This window comes from Cimex lectularius, unplaced genomic scaffold, assembly GCF_000648675.2.
Source record: "Cimex lectularius strain Harlan isolate CLEC.00 unplaced genomic scaffold, Clec_2.1 scaffold35, whole genome shotgun sequence".
NCBI lineage: Eukaryota > Metazoa > Arthropoda > Insecta > Hemiptera > Cimicidae > Cimex > Cimex lectularius.
In genome coordinates, this window is record NW_019392746.1 from 360,485 (window position 1) to 373,340 (window position 12,856).

A 12,856-nucleotide genomic window follows, 5' to 3' on the forward strand; every position below is an offset into this window, starting at 1 on the left:
GGAAAAAAAGCAAGTTAAAGTAAGAGCTCAGCAAGAGATAATTTATAATCTCATTAGCGAAACAAATTGGGTTACAGGAAAAATACATTGCAAAAAACGTTTATGTCATGAACAGTGAATATAAGAAGTCCGAAACATTGAAATAACTCTGAAATATTGACTGTTATTCAATTCTGTAGCTTTAGCTAATGTCTCTTTCTTTCAGAGTTTATATATATATATATATAGGGATAAGACTTCCTTTTTGAAACTAATTGTTTTTGAAAGTAATTAATAACTAATTGTGTAAGGATTATTGTAATAACTATATTAAACCATTAGAATGAGGATGTGTAAAGGTAAGTAACACATTTCGCGTCTTCCTTGGTCGCTCGATAATCCTCTTCAAAGTAATGCAATACATTGAAACCAGAGGGTCGTAGCTTCCGTGGGGAAGAAAACCCCTCGTTGTGTCCTGTGGAGAGGTTTTGGTGCTACAAAAAGGGTAATCATGAGTCAGTGATTGACAGTCGACACTTTGCAAACTGGTCAGTTGGATGCGAAGATGAGAGGGCTGGCTGTACGTTTCTTAGATTTCTATGGAATGAGCGTGCTTTAAGCCGGGAACACACTTACCCGATGCTACGCCATGCGACGCTAACCGATGCTACCCGACGCCTTGCCACGTTTTGGTGGGGTGTGCACATCTATCCGACGCAAACACACGTCGCGTACAGTCCACAGCGTTTATCACAATAATCACTATCACAATCGCAACGCATCTTTTGTTCTTAATGCACTATTTTGAACAAAACCTTGTAATAAATTGTTAGTTAAATTTTATGAGCACAACCATCTAATGAATTGTTTGTTAAACTTAATTGTTTAAATAAAGTTACTCCTAACCATGATAATGAAACAATGTAATTTATAAAAACTTATGAATGTTTGATCTCGTTTAATTTGGTTTACATTAAAATAACATGTTGTAATTAATATAACGACAAAATTACATGTACTTAGTTTGAAATAAACTACAAAAAATATGAGTGTCCTGTACTGATGATACCCGACATTACAAAATGGTGTAATTTTACGAGCAAAACTATGAAATAAATTGTTAATTAAATTTTATAAGCAAAACTGTGTAATAAATTGTTCCAATTTTAGTATATGTACCGCCGAAGCGAGTACAATAAATTGTTAGTTAAATTCATTATATCAAAAAATCGTATTCCGGTGTTTTGATTAATTTTCTACCAAACTATTCAAATTAATTTTTTAAATAAAAACTAACTAATTTTTAATCACAGTTAATTTGGTTTATATTAAAATAAGTATGCTGTAATTAATATAACGACAATAATACATGTAGTTTGGATAAAAATATGAGTGTCCGGTTCTTTTGTCTTCGACTGTACTCGATGCGACCCGACGAAAATCTGGACAGTGGGAATCGCAGAACGTCGGGCAGGTTAGCGTGGCATAGCATCGGGTAGATGTGCACGGGGATAATGCAACCTTATGGAAAATCGGAGTTTGGATTTGCGTCGGGTAGCATCGCATGGCGTAGCATCGGGTAAGTGTGTTTCTGGCTTTAGAGTGGGAGTGTTTGGCTTCGGCATGTACATCCTGACTGTATTTTAGATAATAAACTTTGTTATGAAATGTAAAGACTTGGATTACTTTATTATCACCCTAATAACGGAGTCATAAGAAAATCCAACCCTAACAAATGATCGACTCTCCCAGATATGCGTTCTCTATCTATGCTAGTGACCACCCTTTCCTATCTCTAAATCTACGACATCAGGAGTTGTGTGTGCGTTATTATAATATCATTATGATACTGTCACTTTTTTAATAGAAAGTCAAATCAAACGTAGGCCAGGTATAAACTTTATCTGCAATTTACCGTTAATTAATGATTATTTAGAAATCGTAGTATCTGGTGTGATGTAGGTTTAGAAAAACATTTACCTAAAATCACGTTTTGTTAGTCAAGATGGGAAGTGTATTAGTTGGAATTAGTCGTACAGTTCACATTAAAGGATTTCCTTCCAATCCCATCGAATTGATGTTCCTCTTTGGGTGAAGTCCGGCTTTACATGTTGATTTGGAGGAACTACCTCGGATCATTACCGAAATGAATTCTTATAAAAATTCGTTTTCTAAATAAATGGGCAAAATTAGTACATTTGAAAGCGCATGCCGAAATGTATTTTGGCACGACGAAATAACACTGAAATAGATTAAGGTGACAATGGTTCGAATAGAATTATATCTTAATTTAAGAAAATATCTGACATTATTTTTCTATAAGCCACGAATAAGAAAATTTTACCAACAAATGCAAACTGTTTTTAAAATTGCAAAAATCAGAAATGTATATACATAACAATACAAACAACTCGCCCTCATAGGATTATCTAACTTCTCTAATAAAGGTCAAAATAAAGGGGCTTAGCAACTTCTGAGTAAAGGCTGGATTAAGACAAGCTTTCCGACTTAGGACTTTCGATTAACCGCATTACATTTCTGAGGTATATCGGAATTGCAGATAATGTAGACAATAAAGACCGTTAATTAAAATATAGTATATGTTAATTCAACTTAAGTATGTAACTTCAGTATTTACTTATTATATTCTATCAACCTTTGTCGTTCATCCAGGTCACCTACCCTCGCCGTGGTGGTCAGAGGCGTTTCGGCATCTCGCCAATTTCAGGGTGTCTGAGAGGCCAAACAAGCAAAATCAGAAAAACCTAAACTTCCTAATCATTAATTTCATAGAAGTTCAAATCAATATCGAACGATAGATACAGTTAAATCTCTTGAAATTGACGCCAAATAGTTGGAAGAGAAAGTGTATAAACTTACAGCTTGTGCAATTGAAGTTTTAAATCGAATTTAACTAACAAAATGTTAAAAAGTTTGAGTGCTTTTAATTATGAATCCCTCAGCAAAAAGGATCTCTTGATTAATGCATAATACACATCAGTCTACGTAGCTCTTGGTGTGTTTTTCATCTAAGATGTCTTATACAAGATCAAAGGGTTGGGACTTTAACGACTTTAACCTGACGCAGGAATTTCCTTATCGTCTTGGATATGGAGTTGTTAAATTTCCCTAATTATATTGCCCGATTATAGTTTAATTCTTACTGGGCCATATTAACTAAATTTAATATGGACGTTTGAACTTGTTTTATCCTTCCATCTACCAAACGATCAATAAAATTTAGTTCCTTTTAATTATTCGGATACATCGTTCTAAAATAAAAAATCTAAGATTATAACGGATATTTTGTCTCTCTCTTTCTCCCTCTCTATTTCTTTCTCTCTCTCTCTCTCTCTCTCTCTCTCTCTCTCTCTCTCTCTCACACACACACACACACACACACACACACACACACAGCACAGAGTCTATCTGTCTCGCAGTCTCTCTTTTATTTTATCATATAATTTATGATTATGATTTAATTTCATGTTAATTAAATTAAATAATTCTGTAATTTCACTTTAGGTGTAAGAGTGGTTCAAGAGACCAAACCTTGAGTGATTGTAAAATGAAACAATAATCAATCAATACATCTCTCCCCTCTCAATCTCTCTTTTTCTCTCACTTACCCTCTCCCTTTTTGTCACTCTCTCTCTCTCTGTTTCTCTTTCTGTTTCTCTTTCTCTTTCCCTTTTCCTTTCTCTTTCTCTGTCTGTCCCTCTCTCTCTCTCTCTCTCTCTCTCTCTCTCTCTCTCTCTCCCTCTCACACCCGCTCTATTTGTTCTATCACTTTTTTAAATTGTATCGTATTTTTCATTTTAAAAATCGACAATTGTTTTAAAGCATATGTATTAAAATTAGTGAACTTTTTCTTATGTTAATATTTAAATTTTACATTCCTTTTTTTAATACTTTTCCTGTTTATTCTTGTTATGATACAAAATAATCGGATTGGCACAAAAAAGTTATTTGTTTATTTTCTGTTAATTGGGTTAAATCCATGTAGACAAAAGCCATCAAGGCTCAATATTTTTTATAATTCTAAGAATATTTAATACAAATACAAATCACGATACTTTTTGACCGCATTAATATAGCTCAAATATAACACGGTATTATTAACAAAAGGTTCCTTAGCTAACCATTTCTTAAGCTGTTCTTAAAGCACTCGAAAGAGAATAATTAAGCCCACCCAATTCTTTGTGCAAGATTTAACCATTCATTCGTGTTTTTGATGATTTCGTTAACAAGCTATACAATCGTCGTTAATTTAAGCGATTTGAATTTATTTACGGCAATTAAGCTGTAAATTAGCTAGTTAAAACTTGTAAGTTGGGGCAGTAAAGTTGGAGTTTAAGCTCTCCTGGTTCAGATGAAATTGTATTTGCATTAGTTGTTCTTAAGTGGAGTGGTCGGAAAGTTGCATTACTTATGAAACGATTAAAATTCATTTTTTTGTTTATTTACTAATACAAAATTGTTAACGCTTAAAAAAAACTTTTTACAGTTTGTTAATTTTGTTCAGTGAAAAGTTTTGATTTATAAATTATTTATCAAATAATAGTGTTTCTGCATATGAACTAAACCAATCTTTGTGATAATTCAAAGGGTAACGACGATTTCTTTACGGGTAAAAAACAGGATCAATGTTGGTTTTTTGGTCAAATCAGGATCAATATTCTCAAAATCTGCTGGATCAATAGATAATACTTAATAACAAAATTTTCATAGTGAATTGTTTGACAATTGTTGAAATGGATCCAGTTGACATATCGAGCGAGAAATATTAAGGCCAAACCACTGTATAGAAGGCATGTGTCTTGATATTGTGAAGGGTAAAAGGAACAAACTGCGGTAGTAATTCCGTTTTGGATGTATGGTTGGACCCATCCTAAATGCTTACTTAGTCACTTAATTACTTGGTCGAAAAAAAGCCCAAGACACAAATAACTAACAAAAGCACTAATGCTCACGCTCAGTACACATCCTTCAGCTGGTTTGAAGAAATTGCTTGGCTCAATCCCTCTCTACAAAACGATAATAGAACAGCAATTGAAACCTCCTCAAGATGACATGGACAAAATATATTAATATATATCAAACCCCTAACTAAATTGGAACCTAACGGGGGAGACTGAAAAAAATTCACTGCCAAGGAAGAAGCAATTGTTAGTTGTATTCAGTTCAATCTGAACAGTTAATACGCAAATCATCTCTACAATGAACCAATGGGGGGGGGGGGCTACGGCTAAGGCGTTAAGACGGCGCTCATCGCTGTAAGGCAAAGATCCCGGGTTCAAACCAGCAGACCTACATTTGGGCTTTTTTCAAAAAAGACCAGCACCCCGAGGGTTGATATGACCTCTGCTGTTGGGAACCATCCTATTTAAAAAATTTAAATTTACAGCAGCAGTGCAACCAAAAAAATCAGATACACTTCCTAGAATAAAAGTGAAAGGTCATACCAACTGAGAACTTTTGAGTAGTGAATATAAAGTAATATGTAGTTAAAAACAATCTAACAATCAAACCTTTACTACCAATAGGAACGTTCCGTGCAGATCCAATGAACATCTGAAATATAAAAAAATATTTTACAGAAAATCAGAGAAAACCCGAAGGCACCAACGGTCAGACAGCAGTATAAAAATTCATCTCAGAGTAAAGTAGTTTAGGATCTATGATACAATCGTGAAAGAAGTACAGATTGACCCGGTTTTGTCAAAAGATTAAATCCCTTGAAAAATCAGGACTCACCGGTGTACTCGAAGGACAATCAATCTATAAATAATCTAGATCAGAACTGATTTTTTCCACGTGAGTCAACGAAACACAAAAAATTTGTAGACTCACGTGCGTTAAACTATTTCACGTAAATCAAAGAAATTAACACTAGGCCAGAAAACACCGTTGCGTTAAAGGAGTTCCAATTTGAAAAGTAAGCAATTCGAATTACGAACCGTTAATCAATAGCTCGTTTTTACGAGTTTTTTTTTACTGTCTATCTAATAGCTTTTTAAAGTTTGTCCTGATTGAAATTCAAGGAGGGTCGGTCAAATTGTCATTCTAAAAAAGGATCTACCAAGGGAGTGTTTGCGGTTTATCGGCTAAGTGAATTCTTTGGTCCTGGATCAGGAAATTAACTTCCCCTCAGTATAAGTTAATGATCACTGGTTTATTGTTTAAATTTATATAATGATCTTTACTTTATTCAACAGAAAGGTACCAACCAAGTGGAGATATATATATATATATATATATATATATATACCGTGTTTCATTTTTCAGCAAAAAATACCTGTTACAGATTCATTGATACAGCAATGTATGTACAGGTTTCATTTTTCAACGAAACTTAAAAAAGCGAGACATGTTAACAATAATTACGTTCTGTAGCAATATGTACTTGTACTATGCATGTTACTTTATTATTAATTTTGTATCTTTGGTCGGAACAACTCTATAACTTACGTTTATCCTGATATGAATATTATTATTATTTACAAAAATTTACAGAATTTAGGGGTTTTGCACAAATGTGACGACGATAATTTATACTGTGCCATATTGAGTGGAATCTTATCTAGGTGTCCGTATGTTTCACTTAGTACTTTTTAGTTTATTAATCCTTATTTGTACATATTTATATACATATGTGAAATAATCCAAAAGTATATAATATATATTATATACTCTGTGCGTGCGTGTGTGTGTGTGTGTGTGTGTGTGTGTGTGTGTGTGTGTGTGTGTGTGTGTGTGTGTGTGTGTGTGTGTGTGTGAATATAACGAGGTGAACTTCATCACCTCGTCGGTAAAAACCATCCACTGATGGAAGCGACTCAACATGATCATAATGCCTATCTGGCAATACGGTCGGTTATCATCAACTGATTTAAGAACTAGAAATGTGCAAACCATTCAGAACCGTGTCCTCCGGTTAATAACAAATGCTCCTTGGCATGTTCAGAACTATCCACAAAGGACTGAACATTCCTAATCTTAAAACAGTGATCAAGGGCACCTACATTCAGTGTTTTTGAAAAAAAAAAAAGCCCATTTATAAGTATGTCGGGCTCGAATGCAGGGCCACTGGATTCGAACCCGGGACCTTTACCTTACAGTGATGAACGCCGTGTCAATGCCTAAACCGTTGCGGCCACCGACGCCCCTAAATAATGTTTGTATGTACATATACAGGGTGAGTCTTTTTTGACGCACCATTGGAAAATCAATGTGGGTGCGTTTAAATCTGACTCAAGGCTTATTTCCTTTGATTAATACGTTTAACATTAAAAAAAGGAAGTGAGTCAATTTTCGGTGCACCATTGGAAAATCAATGTGGGTGCGTTTAAATCTGACTCAAGGCCTATTTCTTTTGATTTTAACATTAAAAAAAGGAAGTGAGTCAATTTTCGGTGCACCATAGGAAAATCAACGTTGATGCGTCAAATTATGACTCGGCACATTTTATTTTGTTAGTCTCCTACCAAAAATAGTCACTTTTCGACGCACCATTCGTTACAAATTAGTTTTAGTAGGTTGGAAGGAAAATAAACAAAACCAATATTATTAAAACATTATTCACACAATGTAAAAATTAAAAGAAAAATCTGCACAAATTAATTTGATTAAGGTTTAAGAGTATTTTTTTCTGGTAAAGTAAAAAAATTAAATAATTAAATAAATGTAACAATCTTCTTTTTTCTGGTAAAGTAAAAAAATTAAATAAATGTAACAATCTTTTTTTTCTGGTAAAGTAAAAAAATTAAATAAATGTAACAATTTCATTTTTTCTGGTAAAGTAAAAAAAAATTAAATAAATGTAACAATCTTCTTTTTTCTGGTAAAGTAAAAAAATTAAATAAATGTAACCATCTCCTTTGTTAGCAAACCAAAAATGTTCAAAATCTTTATAATAATTGTTCGAACAGATTTTATTATAATATATATAATATATAATATAACAATTTGCTGAAACACAGTAGCCTAGTCTATCGTAAAACGATGATCGGACGAAAAAGATACTCTTAAACCTTAATCAAATTAATTTGTGAAGAATGTTTTTTTAATTTTTACATTGTTTGTACAATGTTTTAATAATATTGGTTTTGTTCATTTTCCTTCCAACCTACTAAAACTAATTTGTAACGAATGGTGTGTCGAAAAGTGACTATTTTTGGTAGGAGACTAACAAAATAAAATGTGCCGAGTCATAATTAGACGCATCAACGTTGATTTTCCTATGGTGCACCGAAAATTGACTCACTTCCTTTTTTTAATGTTAAAATCAAAAGAAATAGGCCTTGAGTCAGATTTAAACGCACCCACATTGATTTTCCAATGGTGCACCGAAAATTGACTCACTTCCTTTTTTTAATGTTAAAATCAAAGTAAATAAGCCTCGAGTCAGATTTAAACGCACCCACGTTGATTTTCCAATGGTACGTCAAAAAATGACTCACCCTATACGTGAGGAACGCCCCTGGACGTTTGAGTTCACGAGTATTTCAAGTCATATTTTATATTCAGCATACGATCACAACTGTAATGTGCTTTGTTCAATGAAGTTTAAAAGGACGGAAAAAAGGATTAAGCGTGCGATACCTGCGTGCCCTCCTGAAAAGTTTTTGCCTTAAAAAAAGGTAAAATTATCGTAACAAATATTTTTTCAAATGGAAATTTAATATATTTTTACTTTTTGTTTACGACTATTCTAGAGTGAATTACTTTTATGGACAGACGGCAATGTACGCGACTGGTATGGAGGAGTTCCATCATAGAGGGGTTTAAAACGAACACAAATCTTTTTTGCCGGTGATATTTTTGGAAATTCCCTTTCATCAAAAATGAATATTCAGTTTAGCGAAAGTAAAGCGTAGTGATGTAGCTTCATAGTTTCTGATCATTTTGTCGACGAATCTTCCTTGTTTTACGAGTAAACCTCGATTCAAAATGGAGAAAGTCCAAGACCCGTCTGCAAACCAAAACAGCGAGGACAGGCAGACCAAAATGATCGAAAACGAACTCGGTACAATTGTAATATCGTTTACTAATTTTAAAGATATAACAGCTAATGTGTGAATATTTAGTATTAGTATTATTAGTTTAGTATTAGTTTAAACAAGCTGCAAAATGAAGAAATATAGTAAAAAATGTAAAATTCACATCACACTTTTTGTTGTGCGGATAAAATAGAAATATCTCACAAAACTGTTTTTCCGAGAAAAAAAAGTTGTACAAATCTTCACTGCAAAGTGTATTTTCATTGTTGATTTTGTACAGTTGTACACGGTGTTTAAACTTTCCTTTTATCCAAAACAATAAATATTATTATACTTGAAGAGGGAACAAGGATTGTACTTAATACAACGAATCACTTCAATCACAACATTCACGAAGATCATCCCGGCTAAGTCACCATTTACGTTAGAAAATGTGTTACGACCCTGATGAGAAGGATGATTTCGGCGGCCGTAGGAAATTATTTTAAGAAAGACTTCCCTTTCTCAAAACGGTTAACAATTTTTCCTCCGGTCACTATGAATACACCAAAGTTTAAAATACCAAGAATAATCGGGCTGTAGAAGACTAAACCTTCCCGGTTATTAAGTAGTTTATGAGAAAATCTGACCGCAGCTGTATTAAAGGAATTTGTGACTATAAAAAAACGGGTCGAAGGGAGATTATTTAACTTGGGCATTTTATTGTCATTTTAATAGCAAATCCATGGTCCTGTTTTTGATTTGTACTAAAGCAATCAGCAAAATTGATTTTTTTTCTTGCATAAAAATATTCGCTTATTTGTCGTAGATGTCGGAGGGTGACGATCACTCGGACGACGTCTCTTTGGAGGGCAGGGGGACAATGAAAAAATGGTGCGGCCTGAAGCCCGACCCGGCCGAGAAGCGGTGGAGAAGGTGCTACCTTCTGCAGATGCTCGTGCTTCCGTTCATTCCAATCGCAGCCGTCATACTACAGACTGCTATCAGTTTTAGGCATATCTTACATTACAGAGTCAGCGTGGCGGAAGTCGATTCTCAGGTATGTTGTCATAGTCAATGTACACAGGGTGTCTCATATGGAAGAAGGTCTACGATGTTCTATATTGAGTTTGATTAAAATATTTGATTAATCATTGATCAATTGTCGGATTTGAAATTTTATTTTCAGGACTTTTTCAAACAAAAATTGTCTTCTTCTAGCTCCCCAATTTTTAGATTCACTCAGAAGATTAGCACAGTCCTCATTAACGATAGTTTATAAAGAACTCCAAATTTATAGTAACAAAATATTATTTTATTGATTTTTTTTACATATGTAGTTTAGAAGTAATGTCTTATTTAAATTATTAATATGTACAGTAACTCCAGTAAATCACTCGAAAGGTTGAGCCTTTGCCTAAAGGGTTGTAAAGCGGGACAGTCGACCAAAATATGTTTTACTGTCAAAATGATGCGTTCTCCACTTCGCATACATCGAGGACAAGTTGGAAGGTTGTTGCCCATTAAAAGCCTATTATGGATTAGCCTGATGTGACCTATTCGCAGTCTAGAGAGAATCACAAGTTCTTTTCTCTCAAGTTCCTCAGTTGGCCATTTATGTACACCTGGCTTAATTTCTTTCATACTATCTCTACAGACATTCCATCTTGCCGCCCACNTATATATATCCATATGTCCAAGCTAATTCGCCTACCCCTTCATGTAAGGTTGGTTTATTTTTTCGACCTCAATTGGTCATAAGTCGAATTCAAATTCTTAATTTTAAATGAGAACCCACATTTTCATCACATTTTTTTTAAACTAGATTTTTTGGCGAGAAAAATGAGTTATTAAAATCGATCCAATAGAACCGGATTTTTTTTTTAAATAGCCGGAATGCTGTTCTAGTGCGTTAGGTCGAAACCACTTTATTTTGCCTTCTACTGCAAATATTTTGAAGAGGTGTGGAAAATCAGCCAAATCAGAGAGAAAAGTCTGAAAGTTTACTAAATTTGCTGCCAAATCTTATAAATTTCGTATTTTGGATCGTTTTTTCTCCTCGACCAATACCTGCTCTTCACACGGGACTGAGGATTGGCCAAACGCGGTTTACACATGGGCACCTGCTTTTGGGCCAAAGCCCGGGCGGGTGCCCCTTATGCAGAGAAAGATTGCTCGATGTGTCCCACATACTGGAAACATGTCATGCCTTGGCTCCCTACAGGGAGCGTGTAGGCTACCATCCAATCTGAAGATGGTACTCGAGCATTGCAGCGAGTTTCAGAGTCCCCTGTTCCGCTTTTTGGGGGAAATTGTTTTTTTATTGTATATAATATGTCCTATGTGTTGTGTGTCTATATGTTTTGTCTGAGTGCATGTATTTATTAGCGTGAATGGCGAGCGGTGAGGGTGAAATATAACGTCATCATCGCCCCTCGAACGTTGAGAGCGTATGAGTGTGTGTTCGTGGTCGATGGCGGAATATTTATAAAAGTACTCCATGGACCCCAATCTACATTAGTTTGAGGATAGGTCGGTGGAGGAATATCAAGTACTCCACCGACCAAACGGAATGAGTGTATTGTATGAATGTATTTACTTGTATGGATGTAGTGTTTGAAAGTGTAAATAGAATATAGACTTAGTTGGGGGCTGAAATGACATAGATTTCGGAAGTCCCAGTCAAAAAAAAACCTGCTCTTCCAAGACTCATTCACCGAAATACTTGGTTGCAGTTCAAATCCCATCTCGTTTCTCAACCGGGGTTGAGACCAGCCACAGCGGAGTTTACAATTAATCATAACTATTGCTATCTGGGAATAAAAAGGTTAAATAGCAAATCAAAGGAATGTAGGAGCTAACGCTGTTTATTTTTCGTTTCCTGACTCTTGTTGGGACAAGTCCTTTCTTATCTGAGTGACACTCAGCGATGAAAATGTTATGAATGCATAATTGTGTGGAATTAGTTGAGTTGTTTGCTCTCGTTTGTTCGCCATGCCTACGACAGGTGTTCTCTCGTCAACAGAAAATTCATATGGTTGAAATTTTCATTGAGTGCGGTCGTAGTTTTACAAGAGCTTTGCAACAATATCGCGACCGTTTTCCACAGCACAATACACCAGGTATTCGTATGCTTACGCGCATCATCAATCGGTTTCAGCAAACAGGCAACCTCAATACACCCGGCCCGCGTATAAGGATTCGCCATGTAATAAATTACAATATAGCTTCCAGACTTTTCTCTCTATTTTGGCTGATTTTCCACACCTCTTCAAAATATTTGCGGTAGAAGGCAAAATAAAGTGGTTTTAACCTAACGCACTAGAACAGCATTCCGGCGATTTTCAAAAAATCATACGGTTCTATTTTTTAACCGATTTTAATAACTCAGTGCTCATTCTTCTCGCCAAAAAATCTAGTTTCAAAGGAAGATGTGAAAAATGGGGGTTTTCGTTTAAAATCAAGAATTTGAATTCGACTTATGTCGAATCGAGGTCGAAAAAAATAAATCGAACTTACATGAAAAATGAAGGGGAGTCACAATTCATACTTTTTTTCCAATCTAGAACCGCAAAGAAAAAAATGGGGTGGACGCATTAGCTTGGATACCTCGTATACAACATTTGATAACTTCAACTTTTCCTTGAGTTATGTAAAGATTATTCCAAAATCGTGAGATGTGGTTTGGTATGATGTAGGTTTCAGAAAAACATTTTCTTTATCGTGCCAACGTTTCGATCTTTATTGAGATCATCTTCAGAGCCTGGGATTTACAAACAATGTGTAAATTTAAGAAATACATGTAGTATGTATCTACAGTACAAATACTTTGAATATAAAAAATATTTTTTGCATTGTATAAATTCACTTTTTTCCTCATCCTACATGTATTTGTT

The 12,856-nt window shown here is 34.7% G+C and overlaps 1 protein-coding gene across 2 annotated transcripts in view; it reads left to right on the forward strand.

Annotated features, from left to right (window-relative positions):
• LOC106669343 (atrial natriuretic peptide receptor 1) overlaps positions 1 to 12,856 on the forward strand; it is a 93,614-nt gene that overhangs the window by 17,002 nt on the left and 63,756 nt on the right. Inside the window, exon 2 of one of the 2 annotated variants that reach the window (XM_014398759.2) lies at positions 9,790 to 10,020. In XM_014398759.2, the coding sequence (XP_014254245.1) occupies positions 9,790 to 10,020 (231 nt within the window). Of the gene's footprint in view, positions 1 to 9,789; positions 10,021 to 12,856 lie in introns of those variants that run through there. The other variant, XM_024227164.1, reaches the window with a different exon arrangement.